The following is a 16,858-nucleotide window of genomic DNA, read 5'->3' as shown; positions in this document are numbered from 1 at the left end:
TGTTTGTTGTAAAAAAAAAGTTTTGAAATCCATGCATAGATTTATTTTCCATGAATTTTTTAAGACCCTCATATGATGGCAATATCATGAAAACCAGTCTCAAGAAACCTACAATTATCTTATGATTCTAAAATTACTTCTGGTATATTTATACTGTCAGGGCTACAGAATGAATATGGACTATTTTTTTAAAAAAATATTTTCTTTATAAATAGTCTTTATTTCAATATCTAAAATTGAAATTTTTTCCATCTCCACAAATTTGACCTAGCATAAGTAAATTAAAGAGTTTTAAAATTGTCAAAACTTAGAAGTTTAAAATATGTATCACATCAAAAAGATATATTATTCAACAATGGATATTTATTGAATAAGCTCTATCATTAAAGATGCAGAAGCTACTATATCTTTAACTCATTAATGAATAATTAGAATTATTGTGTGGTTGTTAACAGCAATTACTATACTATTTATAACAGCAAAGATAAAATATTTTACCTGCTTGATAATATTTATATCACTGAGGAGAACATACTACACACAATCAAATAATAAAGTTATAGAATACAGATCACATAATTGCAACAATAAGATGAATACATATCTCAACTTAATTATAAAATATAACCAGTGTGTGGAAACTTATTAAATTATTAGAAGACTAAAATTCCCATTAACAGTTATGCAAATTTATTCTTACCAAAATTTGGTCTACACTTACAGCATGTTGTCTTTAAAAATCCCAATCTATTTACCTTGGCTGGTGAGTCTCAGGGATGTAGTCTCCAAAGGGTTGCATGGTACTGTTAGAAAAACTGTTGTCTCTATTAGCACAAACTTACCTCTTCTGTTATTTCTTTCTTTAAATATATGAATAAAATATCTTCATAACATAACACAATATATGATACAAATAATACAATACAATACTAACATAATTTTACATAAGAAGTATATTAAAAATTTCAAAATAAAACATTAATTGCAGAATGTTTATTAATGGTATCTTTGTCACAAATGTTATTCAAAAAGAATCCTACCTGATGAGTCAAAGTTCACCTCATTGCCAGAACTTGGGCCAATATCAATGGACACAATTGGTAAGAGCTTCCGAAAATCCCATAGTTTTACAACCCCACAGGCATCACAGGATGCTATCATGTGACCCTTCAAAATACAAAATAACATAAAAAGGAATATATACATATATATATATATACACACTCATTACACATATATAAATATAAATATATATATATATATATATATTAACTCACAGGCAAAAGATAAGATTTATAATTTCATTAAATCTGCCAAAACACATTGCTGGAAACTAAAAAAAAAACAGTCATTATATCTTTATGGTTGACACAAAATTATTATAAAAAGATACTTTTTTTTAAAGAAAGTTGGAGTTACAGCAAGCAAGGAAGAGATATTCCATCTTCTGGTTCATTCCCCACATGGCTACAATGACAAAGGCTGGGCCATTCCAAATCCAGAAGCCAGGAGCTTCTTCTGGGTCTCCCCTGTGAATGCAGGGACCCAAGCACTTGGGCCATTCTCCACTGCTTTTCCATTTGCATTAGTAGGGAGCTGGCTGGGAAGCACAGCAACAGGGACTCAAACATGTGCCCATACGGGATACTGGCACTGTACATGGCAGCCTAGTCTACTACACCACAGAATCAACTCCCCAAAAATATTTTTTCTAAGATTTATTTATTTATTTGAAAGGCAGAGTTACAGGGAGGGAGAGAGAGAGAGGTTGAGAATCAGCTGGTTCACTCCCCAAATGGCCGCAATGGCTGGAGCTGGGCCAATCTGAAGCCAGGAGCTAGGAGCTTCTTCCAGGTCTCTCTCGTGGGTGCAGAGACCCAAGCACTTGGGCCATCCTCCACTGCTTTTCCAAATAGATTATCAGGGAGCTGGATAGGAAGTGGAGCAGTACGGACTTCAACAGGTGCCAATATGGGATGCTCGTGCTGCAGATGGCAGCTTAATCTGCTATGCCACAGCACCAACCCCATAACAATATTTTTAATGTTTTATATCAAATACTAAATTTTAGAAGATAATTTTAGCAACACATTTTGACTATTTTAATTACATAAGATATAAAATGTAGACACACAACTTCATGCAATTTGTCTATATATACACCTATCATATATCATGAATATATTTTACTAATAAAAACTATGTACATAAACAAAATCAACAAAAATACATCTCACTATATATGCTTAGGTGGCATTGACAATTTATGCATCAGACAGATTGAAAAGGTAAAACAAAGGCAGGAAGACAAATGGACACCAATATGAAGATTTTGACATAGAAAATAGACCAATTGGGATCAGGTAAAACTGACTAGAACAAAGCAGTGACTATTGTGGTCCATTAGACAAAATTCTCAGTAGAAATATTTGGGCCTGTTTGGATAATTCGTAGTAGATGAAGTAAGAAGATAATTTGACAAAGCCGCCATCATCACGCAGTGGGTTAAGCCCTCACTTGCTATACCACCATCCCATATCAGAGAGCTGCTTTAAGTCTTGCCTGCTCCACTTCATATACAGCTCCCTGCTAGTGAGCCAGGGAAGGTGTCAGAAGATGGTCTAAATATTTGGCTCCTACCACTCATGTGGAAAACCCAGTTGGAGTTCTAGGCTGATGCAAGATCTCTCTCTTCCTCTCTCTCTCATTCTATCTTTCAAATACATACATACATAAACCCTTTTTAGAAAGGGTTTTGGTGGAAAATAGAAGGAAGGGTGAAAAGACTCAAGTTTTCTAGATAGAGGAGAGTATTGCCCAGTACAGTAGCAGCAGCCTGGATTCATCAGGTGAGAGATCAAGGTCTGTCTACACTGCTTCCTCCTGGCATCTGGGGAAACAGCTACTGAGCACCAACTTCACGTCAGGAACTAGATAGACAGTGATGAATGAAAGAAATTGCTGCTCTCCTACAACTCATAATCTACATTCACTGCCATCATTCTGTCATTTAATTTGTACCCTGACAAACTGAATGAGTGCTGACCATAACAGAACCACCAAAAATGCTTTTAAGTCTATATACTGTTTCCAAGTGATACGTAGTTTCCCTTCCAGTTCCAGCTTAATGTTCTTAATGTCAAGTCAAAGACCATCTTCTCTTTCTCTTCCTAAGTTTTCTAAAATGGAAATGGTGGTAACTACTATTGCACAATTTTCCTTATCTTTGTGAGCATGTTTACACATTTTTTCTCACTTAGTTTTATCCTTTCTATAAAGAAGTATATCTTAACAGTTCAAGTGGACTCTATCTTTACCTACACAAAACAATAATGTAAATTATGCCATTAGTTTTTAAAATTCTGTAACTGTTGTCACTGGCAAAGAAATAAGACAGTCTTATCTCTAATCTAATAAATGAGACGCCTCATATTTTTTATGACTTAAAAGGAACATGAAGCACTTGGAATGTTCTCAAATATGTAAACATGTATTGGAAGGATTGTGAGGAATCAATGACTTTCTTCTCAAAAAAAGGAAAAAAAATAGTTCTTAGTATTAGCAAGGAATATTAATGCTAGAAATTAGAAAGAACTCTTTCCAAATACAAGGGTTTTCAATCATCTCAAGTCAAAATGAAACTTTTTTTGAGAGCAGATAAATTTTAATCAGAATTTAATTTTGATGCACCTCTTGCCAAAGGTGTCTCGAGTCTGAATTAAAGACTATTTTAAAGTATACTTTATTTCACTGAATGCTAAATTTGAGGAGCTACACTAATAAACAACATTTTCATCATGTTTTATTTGGTGAAATGAATATTTAAATTTTAAACAGATTTAAATACTTTTTATTTATTTGAATGAGTGGCAGAGAAAGATGAGGGAAAGAGAGGAAGAGAAGAGAAGGGGACAGAGAGAGAAAGAGAGAGAATATCTTTCATTCACTTCTTCACACATATCATTTAGCCAGATTTTCTACTGTCTGTAATTTAATCATGACAAAGTACACATTATGGTACAACTGAATACCTATTAAGTGATAAAAATAACTTTGTGTGTATATTTGATAACTGAAGAAGACTTGGTAATGAAAAAACAATTTACTTATATTTCCAATTAACAGGTGAAGAAGATCAACATTGTGTCTATGGATCCTACCTAAAAAATTTTATTTGTCTAAATTCTTCCATATAAGTTTTGATGTAAATATTAATTCTAATGCTGATTGTCCTGAATCATGTATGTAAAAGGAAGTAAGAGAAGATACTGATAATCAAGAACCCCAAACTTGGAATATTCTCCAGGCCCTGTAATTCTTCCTCTTTCCATTTAAGGAAAATGGAAAGGTGTCTGCTGACCTTCTTGTTTCACAAAAGGGAACAAGCTGACTGCATTGCCAATTATCTGCACAGAGGTCCCAAAGCTAGAAGAAAGACAGGTGGAATTGTGATCTTAAAAGAGTGAGGGCCCGGAGCATCTCTGCAACACAATTTGGTTATGTCATTAGTAGCAGCCTTGCTGCTGAGAAAGGGAACACACTGCAAGTGTCTGCATCGAGCTCTCAAATAGGCTCACATTCAGATCTGTGGTTGTTTCTGAAACACCGACTCTCCAGCACCAAGCACGTTGCCTACTCTATACTAGACATTTGATCTCTGAATAACCGCATGAGTGAATACAGTGGCAACAGAGAGTAAATGCTGATAACTACATGTGATCTTTGTTCAGAAAACAATTTTAGCACAAAACTGAGTTATGTAAATTTATCAAAGCAGACAAAATGCACAGTTAAGATGAAAATTCATAGTCACCACTCATAACTGCCCTTGTTAAGTCTCTCCAGCACCAACTTAATGATCCTATAATGGGAAAGACCATACAGACTTGAAGTTATTTTATCTTAAAGTAGAGAATTTAATATCAAACAAGCTAGTTTTATCTCACCTGCTGAAAATACACTGGAGAAAAACCTAGAAATACGCATCAAGGATCACAAAAGTATTCATACTTAGGGAACTTTTAATGTTTCTTCTGAAATACATCACAGATCTTAAAGTTATGAAAAATATTGATATGACACTATTTAGAAATAAAAAATACAAATATGTGAATTGTTTTATAATAACCTAATATGGAAAAATAAATCTTGTGCTGTTGTAGATTTGGAAAACTACTAAAGGCACCATTTGTGCAAAATTAATACCAACACTTACAGGGAAACAAGCAGACTGCTCTCTATCAGCATAGAGGTTCCAAGCATATTTACATATTGTAAAAAAAGAAAAAAAATGAAATGCTAATGAGGTCATTTATAGTACAGGTGATTAAGAACTACTTTCATAAACTAATAGTATTCCTTAATATAACCATATATTATGAATGTTGAAGCAGAATTTATAAACTTGGGCATTAACAAATTTAGGGTTAATGTGTACTTTTTAGGTAAATTAAGAAAAGTCAAATAGTGTTACAATTTTTACTACTGAAGAGTCTTTATATTGTAGAATATACTTCAAGAAAGTGAGAAGGTATTTAATTTATCATGGAAAATACAGGCACAGTTTGATTGCACTTACACCTTTATCCTGCTGAGTCAGAGAGTGAGTTTCTTGATTCAACTCACTAGATTTTTTCCAACTTTTTTATAAGCATCAACTTAAAGAACATCAAGTAAAAATATTTTTAAGTCTATGACATTGCTCCCTTTCTGCATGTATTCTTCAAGGATGAAGAACAGGATGTATATGAGAATATTTCAAAAAGTTCATGGAAATGGGATTCAGAGTTTATTTTATGCAACAAAAATTTTTGATCTGTGACTATGAAGGGTCCTCAAAAAGTTCAAGGAAATATTTTTGCATTGAAATAAGCTTACCTTTTAATTCCATTTCCATGAATATTTCCAAGTACTTCATGTGATATTCTTTTCTCACAGTTATACATAATAGAAAAGTTAAATGAATGATTACATGACCACTATGTACACATTAGAAAATATAAACTCTGTCAGTGCAGATACTTTGCTTTGATTAGCAGTGCATTCTCATGACCTAAAGTAATATATAGTCGATGTTCAATAAACAATTTTAGAATAAGTGATTACACTTATGATGTATAATTATGGATCCATAAAAAATATAACTAAAGAATAATCAAATTCCTCAAAATCACAGTTAATATGCTATTCAAATTTCATTACCAGTTCTTGTACATTTATGAGATTTAGAAGTATGTCGTTGTACCAGTACTGGACTCAGGAAGGGAATATATAACAGGTTGCATAAAGAGCTTTCAGAAAGTTTAGCTTTGGGTCTATGGATATTTCAGTTACACTGAATGTCCACCATTCAGCTGTTATTTGACCTGTGAATATATCACTGAATGGATGACTATAAAGGGAGTACAGAGCAATCAATGTTGACTGGATATGATTTAAAAGGATATTATTTTCAAAAATATAGAAATGTTGGGGACGGCATTGTGGCATAGTGGGTAAAGCCACTGACTGCAATGCCAGCATCCTGTATGGGCACCAGTTCAGACCTGGCTGCTCCACTTCTGATCCAGCTCCCTGCTAATGCACCTAAGAGAGTAGTGAAAGATTGTCCAAGTACATGGGCCTCTGAACCCATGTGGGAGATCCAAAAGAAGCTCCTGGCTCCTGGCTCTTTCTCTCTGACTCAAATAAGTGAATCAATCTTTAAAAATATACAGAAATGTTAAATGAGCTAAACCATGGGTGAAAGTGTTTTTTTTTTTAAATCACAAGACTCAAAATCATATATTTGCATATTATGTAGTTCATCTTACAGCATAACCACAAACAACATCATGGCAGATCCTCACAAGTACAAGTCAAACATTAATCTATGTCGCACTATTCAATCACATATATTTTAGAATATTTTAAGAATTTATTGAAGGACTCCGGTCAAGATGGTCTTTAAATATAACTACGAACTGAGACAGTTGAAAAATAATAATACCTAACAGTTCTGGCGCAATTATTATTTTCTGCTTAGGGTTTTCATATGTGTTTACATATATGGGATATTCCCACAGAGAAAGAAAAATGCCTATGGAATAAATAATCATCTCTGTCTTATGGGTGTGAAAATTGAGCTAAAGATGCTGAGTTATCTTGCCAAGAATCCACATAGTTAGAAGAACAACTGCCAGACAGCCTTTGCAGTCACTAAGCTGCCCTATATCTCAAAGAATGAGTTAGGCTAAAATACGATTGTTGAAAGTTTAACATCTTAAACAGTTCAATGAAAGGAATCACAGGAGAATGCCCATTAAAGAAAAATAAAACCTAAGTACCAAGCAGAGAGGAAGGAACAAGCCATGAGAATCTGGGTCTGGAGCAGACCTTGATCATGCTAAACGAGCTTTGTGTTAGATGAGATAAAAGCCAAATTACTGCTAAAACCACAGGCAGTATGAGATTTTTTTTTTTTTTTTAGGATTTATATATTTGAAAGACAGAGTGAGAGAGATAGATTGAGGGGGGGAAAAGAGAGAGAGAAAGAGAGGGAGAGGGACATCTTCCATCCTCTGATTTACTCCCCAAATGGCTACAACAACTGGGGGTGGTCCAGGCCAAAGCTGGGAGCCCATATCTCTGGGTCTACCACATGGGAAGCAGGGGAACTTGGGCCATCCTCCACTATATCCCTTGGCACATTAGTAGGGAGCTGGTTTGGAGGTGGGGCAGCCAGGACTCAAATGAGGAGTTCTTATATGGGATATACAGGATATCAGTGTCACACGTGGCAGCTAAAACTTTCTGCAGCACAATGCTGGCCTAGTAGTGTTTAATTTCCTAACAAAAAAAGCAGAAATTATCAGCTCATTCTGTCTGAAGCTACAATGTTGGAGAAAAACACATATTTAACAAATCTGGAATTGATACATAAAAAGTCTCACAACCTGGACCTTGACTAAAAATAACACCTGTAGTGACTGATTCTGTGGTTTCAATATCAGAACACAGCTTTCCTGAATAATAAATGTAAAATCTACCCTAGGAGATGCTGTGCTAATGCCATGGATTACTAGGACAAAGGAAATGCAGTCAACCCTTCTATATCACCCACAGAATCAACCAGTCATGATCAAATATTTTCAGAAAAAAAAATGTTTGAAAACATACAGACTTTGCTTTTCTGATAATTTCCTAAATAATACAATATAACAACCAATTACATGGAATGCATTAAAAGTAGTCTAGAGATGATTGCAAATATAAAGGGAATATTCATGGTTTATATATGTAAATACTATGCCATTTTATATAAGGGATTTGAGTATCCATGGATTTTGATATACAGGGGGTGGGATCCTAGAAGCAAAATAACAGTAACGGACAAGAGAGAGGAAAGAAAGAAACATAACCCATCTTCCTGCTCTAAAGAAGCTGCAAAAAATTTTTCATAATATTTAAAGGGATCCAAAGCCAATAAAAACGGCCAATTGTTGGACAATGGAATTGATTTGGTAGACTAAGGTTATGAAAGACTGAAAAACATTTTAAAATTGTTTGAATTTCAAGGACTTTAAAATAGAGATAACATTTCATAAAGAGAATGAAACAAAACTGATTAAAATTATTTGAGAGAAATTAAGAGAATTGAAATGTTACTTACTGAAGAGAAAGGATTTAGAGATAAGATGCACTCTAGACTAGAAAAAGTTGAAAAGAGAGCTGTTAATTGGAAGATTACAAGCTGGAAAATTTACCTAGATTGTCAATGTAGAAGTAAAAAGATAAAAGTCAGTAAAGCACTTTAAGATATCTGAAGTTGTAAATGGAGTGGAATATACTGGTATATATCTAACTGGCATTACAAAAGTTCAGGTAGACATAGGGAAAAATCAGTATTTAAAGATATAATGGCTAAAGCTTTCCCAGATTTGAAAAAAAAAAGACATAAAATTAAGAAGTATATTCCAAGTATTATACATAAAACATAAAAATAAACCCATACCTAGGCACATTCAATGAAAAGGGTAAAATATTACTGATGAGGAAACATTTACCAGCATCAAAGTCAAAATTGCCAAATGGGATAATATCAAATTGAGAAGCTTTTGAATTGCAAGGGAAACATTCAGCAAAGTGCAGAGGCAAATGACAGAATGGGAGAAATTATCTGAAAACTATAAAACTGATAAAGGATTAATATCCAGAATATATAAAGTTCAAGAAAACCAACAACAAAACAAACAACTAGTTAAGAAATGGGCAAAGGACACCTTGCACAAAAACCCACTCAACATGGATTAAAGACCTAAATCTACGACCTGACACCATCAAATTATTAGAGAACATCGGAGAAACCCTGCAAGATATAGGCACAGGCAAAGACTTCTTGGAAAAGACCCCAGAGGCAAAGGCAGTCAAAGCCAAAATTAACTATTGGGATTGCATCAAATTGAGACGTTTCTGTACTGCAAAAGAAACAGGAATGTGAAGAGGCAACCGACATATTTAATATTTAAAAATTTAAATTAAAATTTAAATTAAAAATTAAAAATTTAAATATTTGCAAACTATGCTACAGATAAAGGATTAATAACCAGAATCTACAATGAGATCAAGAAACTCCACAACAACAAAACAAACAACCCACTTGAGAGATGGGCCAAGGACCTCAATAGACATTTTTCAAAAGAGGAAATCCAAATGGCCAACAGGCACATGAAAAAATGTTCAAGATCACTAGCAATCAGGGAAATGCAAATCAAAACCACAATGAGGTTTCACCTCACCCCAGTTAGAATGGCTCACATACAGAAAGCTACCAACAACAGATGCTGGCGAGGATGTGGGGAAAAAGGGACACTAACCCACTGTTGGTGGGAATGCAAACTGGTTAAGCCACTATGGAAGTCAATTTGGGGATTCCTCAGAAACCTGAATATAGCCCTGCCATACAACCCAGCCATCCCACTCCTTGGAATTTATCCAAAGGAAATTAAATTGGCAAACACAAAAGCTGTCTGCACCTTAATGTTTATTGCAGCTCAATTCACAATAGCTAAGACCTGGAATCAACCTAAATGCCCATCAACAGTAGACTGGATAAAGAAATTATGGGATATGTACTCTATAGAATACTATACAGCAGTCAAATACAATGAAACCCGGTCATTTGCAACAAAGTGGAGGAATCAGGAAAACATCATGCTGAGTGAAATAAGCCAGTCCCAAATGGACAAATATCATATATGTTCTCCCTGATCAGTGACAACTAACTGAGCACCAAAGGGGAAACCTGTTGAAGTGAAATGGACGCTATGAGAAATGGTGACTTGATCAGCTCTTGTTCTGACTGTTGATGAACAACTTAATTATTTTATCCCTTTTAGTACTTCTTTTCTGTTTGTTCTACTTAATACGATTGATTGTATTCTGTAATCAATACACACTTATTCTTAAGTGTTGAAACTTAACTGCAAAGTGATCCCTGTTAAATATAAGAGTGGGAATAAGAGAGGGAAGAGATGTACAATTTGGGACATGCTCAACTGGACTTGCCCCAAATGGTAGAGTTAGAAACATACCAGGGGATTCCAATTCAATCCCATTAAGGTAGCATGTACTAATGCCATCTCACTAGTCCAAGTGATCAATTTCTGTTCACAATTAATCATAATGATAGATCTAAGAGTCAAAGGGATCACATAAACAAGACTAGTGTCTGCTAATACTAACTGATAGAATAAATAAGAGAGAGAATGATCCAACATGGGAAGTGGGATACACAGCAGACTCATAGAATGGCAGATGTCCTAAACAGCACTCTGGCCTCGGTATCAGCCCTTAAGGCATTCGGATCTGGCTGAAGAGACCATGAGAGTATTTTATGCATGGAAAGCCAAGACACTCTGGGAAAAAAAAAATGACCTACATGAAAGATCTCTGTGAATGAGATCCCAGTGGAAAGAACAAGTCATCAAAGAAGAAGGTATCTTTCTCTGAAGGGAGGAGAGAACTTCCACTTTGACTATGACCTTGTCTAAATATGATCAGAGTTGGCAAACTCAAAAGGCTTCCATAGCCTTGGCAACTCATGACTAGAGCCTAGGGAGATTACTGATGCCATTAGCCAGAGTGTCAATTTGTGAAGTCAATAACAGGAATCACTGTGCACTTACTCCTCATGTAGGATCTCTGTCCTTAATGTGCTGTACATTGTGATTTAATGCTATAACTAGTACTCAAGCAGTATTTTACACTTTAAGTTTCTGTGTGGGTGCAAACTGATGAAATCTTTACTTAATATATACTAAACTGATCTTCTGTATATAAAGAGAAATGAAAATGAATCTATGTGAATGGAAGGGGTGAGAAAGCCGGGGGTGGGTGGGAAGTTATGAGGGGGAAGCCATTGTAATCCATAAGCTGTACTTTGGAAATTATATTCATTAAATAAAAGTTAAAAAAAATAAAGTAAACCTTGGCCTTCTCTAGGGCTATTTCAATGGTTAAAAAAAAAAAAAAAGAAATGGGCAAAGGACTTAAACAGATGTTTTTCAAAAGAGGAAATCCAAATGGCCAACAGATGCTTGTAAAAAATGCTCAGGATTGCTAGCCATCAGGGAAATGCAATTCAAAACAATAATGAGGTTTCACCTTACCCTAGTCATAATGGCCTGTATAAAGAAATCAACAAAGAACAAATGAGGATGTGGGGAAAAAGGTACACTAATCCACTGTTGGTGGGAATGTAAACTGGTAAAGCCACTATGGAAGACAGTGTGGAAATACCTCAGAAATCTGAATGTAGACCTACCATATGACGCAGCCATCCCACTCTTGGGAATTTACCAGAGAGAAATGAGTCAGCATATGAAAGAGTTATCTGTACCCTCATGTTCATTGCAGCTCAATTCACAATAGCTAAGATATGGAATCAACCCAAATATCTATGAATTGACCTCAGGAAAAAAAAATTATGCAATATGTACACCATGGAATACTACATAGAGGTAAAAAAAAAAAAAGAAATCCTGTCATTTGCAAAAAAATGGATGCAAATGGAAAACATTATACTTAGTGCAAAGGGACTTAGTCCAAAAGGACAAATACCAGGTGTTATCCCTGATTTGTGGTAAGTAATAGAGCACCTAAAAGGTAATCTATAGGAGTGAAATTGACACTTTGAGGCATGATGACTGAAAAGCTCTTGTCTTGACTGCTGAGGAGCAGTTTTTTTTTTTTTTCATACTATTTGTTGAACACTTAGTATAGAGTTAATCTTATGTGGACAAAGTTAATTGAAAATAAGACTTAGTAAAAAATAAGAATGGATTTGGGGAGGGAGGAGGAAGAAGTGTTGGAGAGTAGACGGGAAGGTGGCTACAGTGGGAAGAACCACTATGTTCCTAGAGTTGTATTTATGAAATACATGAAGTTTATATACCTTAAATAAAAGGTTTCTGGGTAAAAAAAATGCATCTCAATAAATCTTCCTTAAGAAGTAGAAGAAAAAAATGAAAGATTACCTTAAAATTATTTTTATTTTTAAAAAGGGGAAGAGGTCAACATTTTGGCAAAACAGGAAGGGCTGAAACCTGCAGTGCCAGCATCTCCTAGGAGCATCAGTTTGAGTCTTGGCTGCTTCATTTCCAATCCAGCTCCCTGATAATGGACTGGGAAATTTGTGGGAGGTGAACTGAGATCTTGGGCCCCTGCTACCCTTCATGGGAGACCTGGAAGAAGCTCTTAACTTCAATCTGGCCCAGCCCTGGCCATTGTGGCCATTTGGGGAGTGAATAAGCAGATGGAAGACCTCTCTCTCTGTGTCTCCTCCCCATACTCTGTTAACTGTACCTAACAAATAAATGAAAATAAATCTTTTTTACTTTGTTTTTATTTTTATGTGTTTGGAAGACAGAAAAAGACAAGGAAAGAAAATTATGTCTGCTGGTTCACTCCCCAAATGCCAGCAATATCCAAAACTAGGGAAGACCAAAGCAAAGAGCCTAGAACAATCAGCAGTTCTTAAACTTGATGAAAAACTTTTGATTTTTCAATATTTGTACCTATATTTATAGCTTCTAATTCACACTTTAGGATTTTGCTTCTTTCTTGGTAAAAAAAAAATAATTCTTTCCATATGTAAGTTTTTTAAAAAGATTTATTATTTATTTGAAAGACTTATATAGAAAGAGGGAGACACAGAAAGAGAGGTCTTCCATTCTCTGGCTCACTCCCCAAATGGCCACAGTGGCCCAGGAGTCTCCCACATGGATGTCATAAACCAACTACTTGAGGCATCTTGTCTACCTCATAGACTATTCAATAAAGGAAAGCCTAAGTCAATGCATAGCTGGGACTTGAACTCACTCTGACATGAGATACAAGTCCCAAGTGACATTGTAACAGCTGCCCTAAATGCCCTCCACTTCAAAAAAATGTATTTATTTACTTATTTAATTTTATAGGCAGAAGGGGAAAGGAGAGGGAGAATGAAAGGGAGATGAGGAAAGGGAGAGGCAAAAGAGTGAGAACAGTGATGAAAGAGAAAACAGTTATCTACGAAAGACAGAAATTTAGAATGATAGCAAAATGGATGATTAAGTAAACAGAAAAATGTCCATGATGCATGGGGAATAAAATTTAACCTAAAATGGTCTTCTTAGCCAAGCATTACTTTTGGACAAAGGCATTCTCAGACAAAAACTAAAATGATTAGAAACCTATATATTTTTGGGCCAGCCTTTTGGAGCACTGGGTTAATTAATGCCAGCATCCCCTGTAAGCACTAATTCAGTCCAGGCTGCTCCACTTCTGATCCAGCTCTCTGCTAATGTACCTAGAAAGATGTGGAAGAAGTACCAAGTGCCTGGGTTGCTGACACTCCTGTGGGAGACCCAGATGGATTTCCAGGCTCCTAACCTAGGCATGGCCCAGCCTCAAGGCCATTGTGGCCATTTGGGGAATGAATCAGAGAATGGAAGATCTCTCTCTCTGTGTCTTCCTCTCTCTATATAAGTCTTTCAAATAATAAATCTTTTTTTAAAAAGCCTACATATTTCATGGAAAGAATTAATGATTTTTTTTTTACCAAGAAAGATGCAAAATCCTAAAGAAACTCTGAATCAGAAGCTATAACGATAGGCACAAATATTGAAAAATCAAGAGTTTTTTCATCAGGTTTAGTGAACTGCTGATTGTAAAAGAGAGAATGGTCAATCCAAATCCTAACATCAAACCTAATTTAATCTTGATTTTTTTTTTTTTTTTTGACAGGCAGAGTGGACAGTGAGAGAGAGAGAGACAGAGAGAAAGGTCTTCCTTTTGCCGTTGGTTCACCCTTCAATGGCCGCAGCGGCTGGCGTGCTGTGGCCGGCGCACCGCCTGATCCGATGGCAGGAGCCAGGGGCTTATCCTGGTCTCCCATGGGGTGCAGGACCCAAGGACTTGGGCCATCCTCCACTGCACTCCCTGGCCACAGCAGAGAGCTGGCCTGGAAGAGGGGCAACCGGGACAGAATCCTGTGCCCTGACCGGGACTAGAACCCGGTGTGCCGGCGCCGCAAGGCGGAGGATTAGCCTAGTGAGCCGCGGCGCCGGCCTAATCTTGATCTTAATTATCAACTATACATATCATCAATGTATGTTAAGCTTAACTGGTTAACTGCTGCCTCTGAAGTTGGCATTCCAGGTGAGTCCCAGCTGCTCCATGTGGCAGATCTATACGAAGCTTCTGGCTCCTGGTTTCAGTCTGGTCTAGCCACAGCTATTGCAATCAGTTGGTGAGTGAACCAGTGTTTGCTCGCTCTCCCCCTCCCTTCCTCTCTCCCTCCCTCCCTCCCTTCCTCCCTCTCTCCCTAACTCTACCTTTCAAAAAACAAAACTTAAAAAAAAAAAAAAATGCAGGGGCCCAGTGCTGTGGTGCAGTAGGTTAATCCTCTGCCTGTGGCGCCAGCATCCAATATGGGCACAGGTTCTAATCCCTGCTGTTACACTTCCAATCCAGCTCTCTGCTGTGGCCTGGGAAAGCAGTGGAAGATGGCCCAAGCACTTGGGCCCCTGAACCGGTGACCCGGAGGAAGCTCTGGACTCCTGGCTTCAGATTGGCTCAGCTCTGTCCATTGCGGCCAATTGGGGAGTGAACCAGCTGTTGGAAGAAGACCTTTCTCTCTCTCTCTCTCTCTCTCTCTCTCTCTCTCTCTCTTCCTCTCACTGGCTGTAACTCTACCTCTCAAATAAATAAACAAAATCTTTAAAATTTTTTTTTTAAAAATGTACAATGCATGAAATACTCAAAATAAGTTTTAAGAAATGACAAAGAGGGGTGGCGTTGTGGGCTTAGCAGGTTAAGCATCCACCTCTGATACCAGCATCCCCTATGGATGCTCTACTTCCTGCCCAGATCCCTGCTATTGTGCCTATTGTGTTATTTATTTAAAATAAATATTCAAGTGAAGATGCTGTTTTCTAGAGCAGAAATTTAAAAGGTAGAAAAATAATTAAAATGACAGAAGTTTATAGAAAAAAATGTTTTTTAAATTTTTTAAAAGATTCATTTGAAAGTCAGAGTTACAGAGAGAGAGATATTTCATCTGCTGGTTCACTCCCCAGGTGGCTGCAATGGCCAGGGCTGAGGCAGGCCAAAGCCAGGAACCAGCTTCATCAAGGTCTTCCACATGGGTACAGGAGCCCAAACAACTGGGCTATCTTCCGCTGATTTTCCCAGGCCATTATCAGGGAGCTGGGTCAAAAGTGGAGCCCCTAGGCCATGAATAGGTGTCCATATGGAATGCTGGTTTAACAGGTGGTGGCTTTACCTGTTAGGCCACAAAGCTAGTTCTAGTTCCAGCTGGGGCACCAGGTACTAGTCCCGGTTGCTCCTCTTCCAGTCCAGCTCTCTGCTGTGGCCCAGGGGGGCAGTGGAGGATGGCCCAAGTGCTTGGGTCCCTGCACCTGCATGGGAGACCAGGAGGAAGTACCCAGCTCCTGGCTTCAGATCGGTGCAGCGCCAGCCATAGTGGCCATTAGGGGAGTGAACCAACGGAAGAAGACTTTTCTCTCTCTCTCACTCTCTCTCTGTCTCTCTCTCTCACTGTCTAACTCTGCCTGGCGAAAATAATAATGATGATGATGATGATGATGATGATGATAATAATAATAATAATAATAAAGGAGATGGGGTAATAGCCAGAGAGAGACCTTGCATTTGCTGGTTTACTCTCCAAATGTCCACAATAGCCAGGGTTGGTGTAGGCCAGGAGAAAGCCAGGAGCTAGGAATTCCACCTGAGTCTCCTGTATGGGTGACAGTACCCCAAGAATTTAGGTCATCCCATGCTGCCTCCCAGGAACATCAGCAAGAAGCTGGATGAGAAACGTGGAGTAGTCAGGTCTTGAAGCAGGCATTCCAATATGTGATGTGAGCATCCCAAGTTGTGGTTTAATCTGTTATGCTATAACACCCATGTGTAGAAAAAAAATTAAGAAGTCAATGGCTCAGATAAATATTTGTTGCATAAGTGTTTCTCAAATTCTCACATGATGGGTGAAAACATGAAATAACTGTTAATAAATATATATACATGTATACATATATATATAAAATCAAACTGTAACATATAATTATATGACTAAACTACCTTTGAGCTATTATAGTGACATTGCCAAAGACTATTAATGACAAGGAAAACGTGCATATGTTGTTTAATAAAAGTGAACAGCATTGTCTATACTGTATGACACAAATACACAAAGAAGTAAATCAGAAATGGTTACCTTTAGGTGTTAAGATGATTCATTCTAATTTTTACTTATTCTTTTTCATTTAAAAATTCAGATTTCATGACATTAGCTAGCTCACATTAATTTTTA

At 36.7% G+C, this 16,858-nt stretch overlaps 1 protein-coding gene across 1 annotated transcript in view; it reads right to left on the bottom strand.

The window, feature by feature from the left end:
* The window catches only part of SPAG16 (sperm associated antigen 16), a 1,194,746-nt gene that overhangs the window by 241,985 nt on the left and 935,903 nt on the right, over positions 1-16,858 (bottom strand). The window contains exon 15 of the mRNA XM_062201827.1: positions 1,041-1,167. Coding sequence (XP_062057811.1) covers positions 1,041-1,167 — 127 coding nt within the window. The remainder of the gene's footprint in view (positions 1-1,040; positions 1,168-16,858) is intronic.

The sequence above is a fragment of the Lepus europaeus genome, chromosome 1, assembly GCF_033115175.1.
Source record: "Lepus europaeus isolate LE1 chromosome 1, mLepTim1.pri, whole genome shotgun sequence".
NCBI classification, from domain to species: Eukaryota; Metazoa; Chordata; class Mammalia; order Lagomorpha; family Leporidae; genus Lepus; species Lepus europaeus.
Note: the sequence above shows the minus strand (reverse complement) of the source record. Positions and strands in the feature narration are given on the sequence as shown.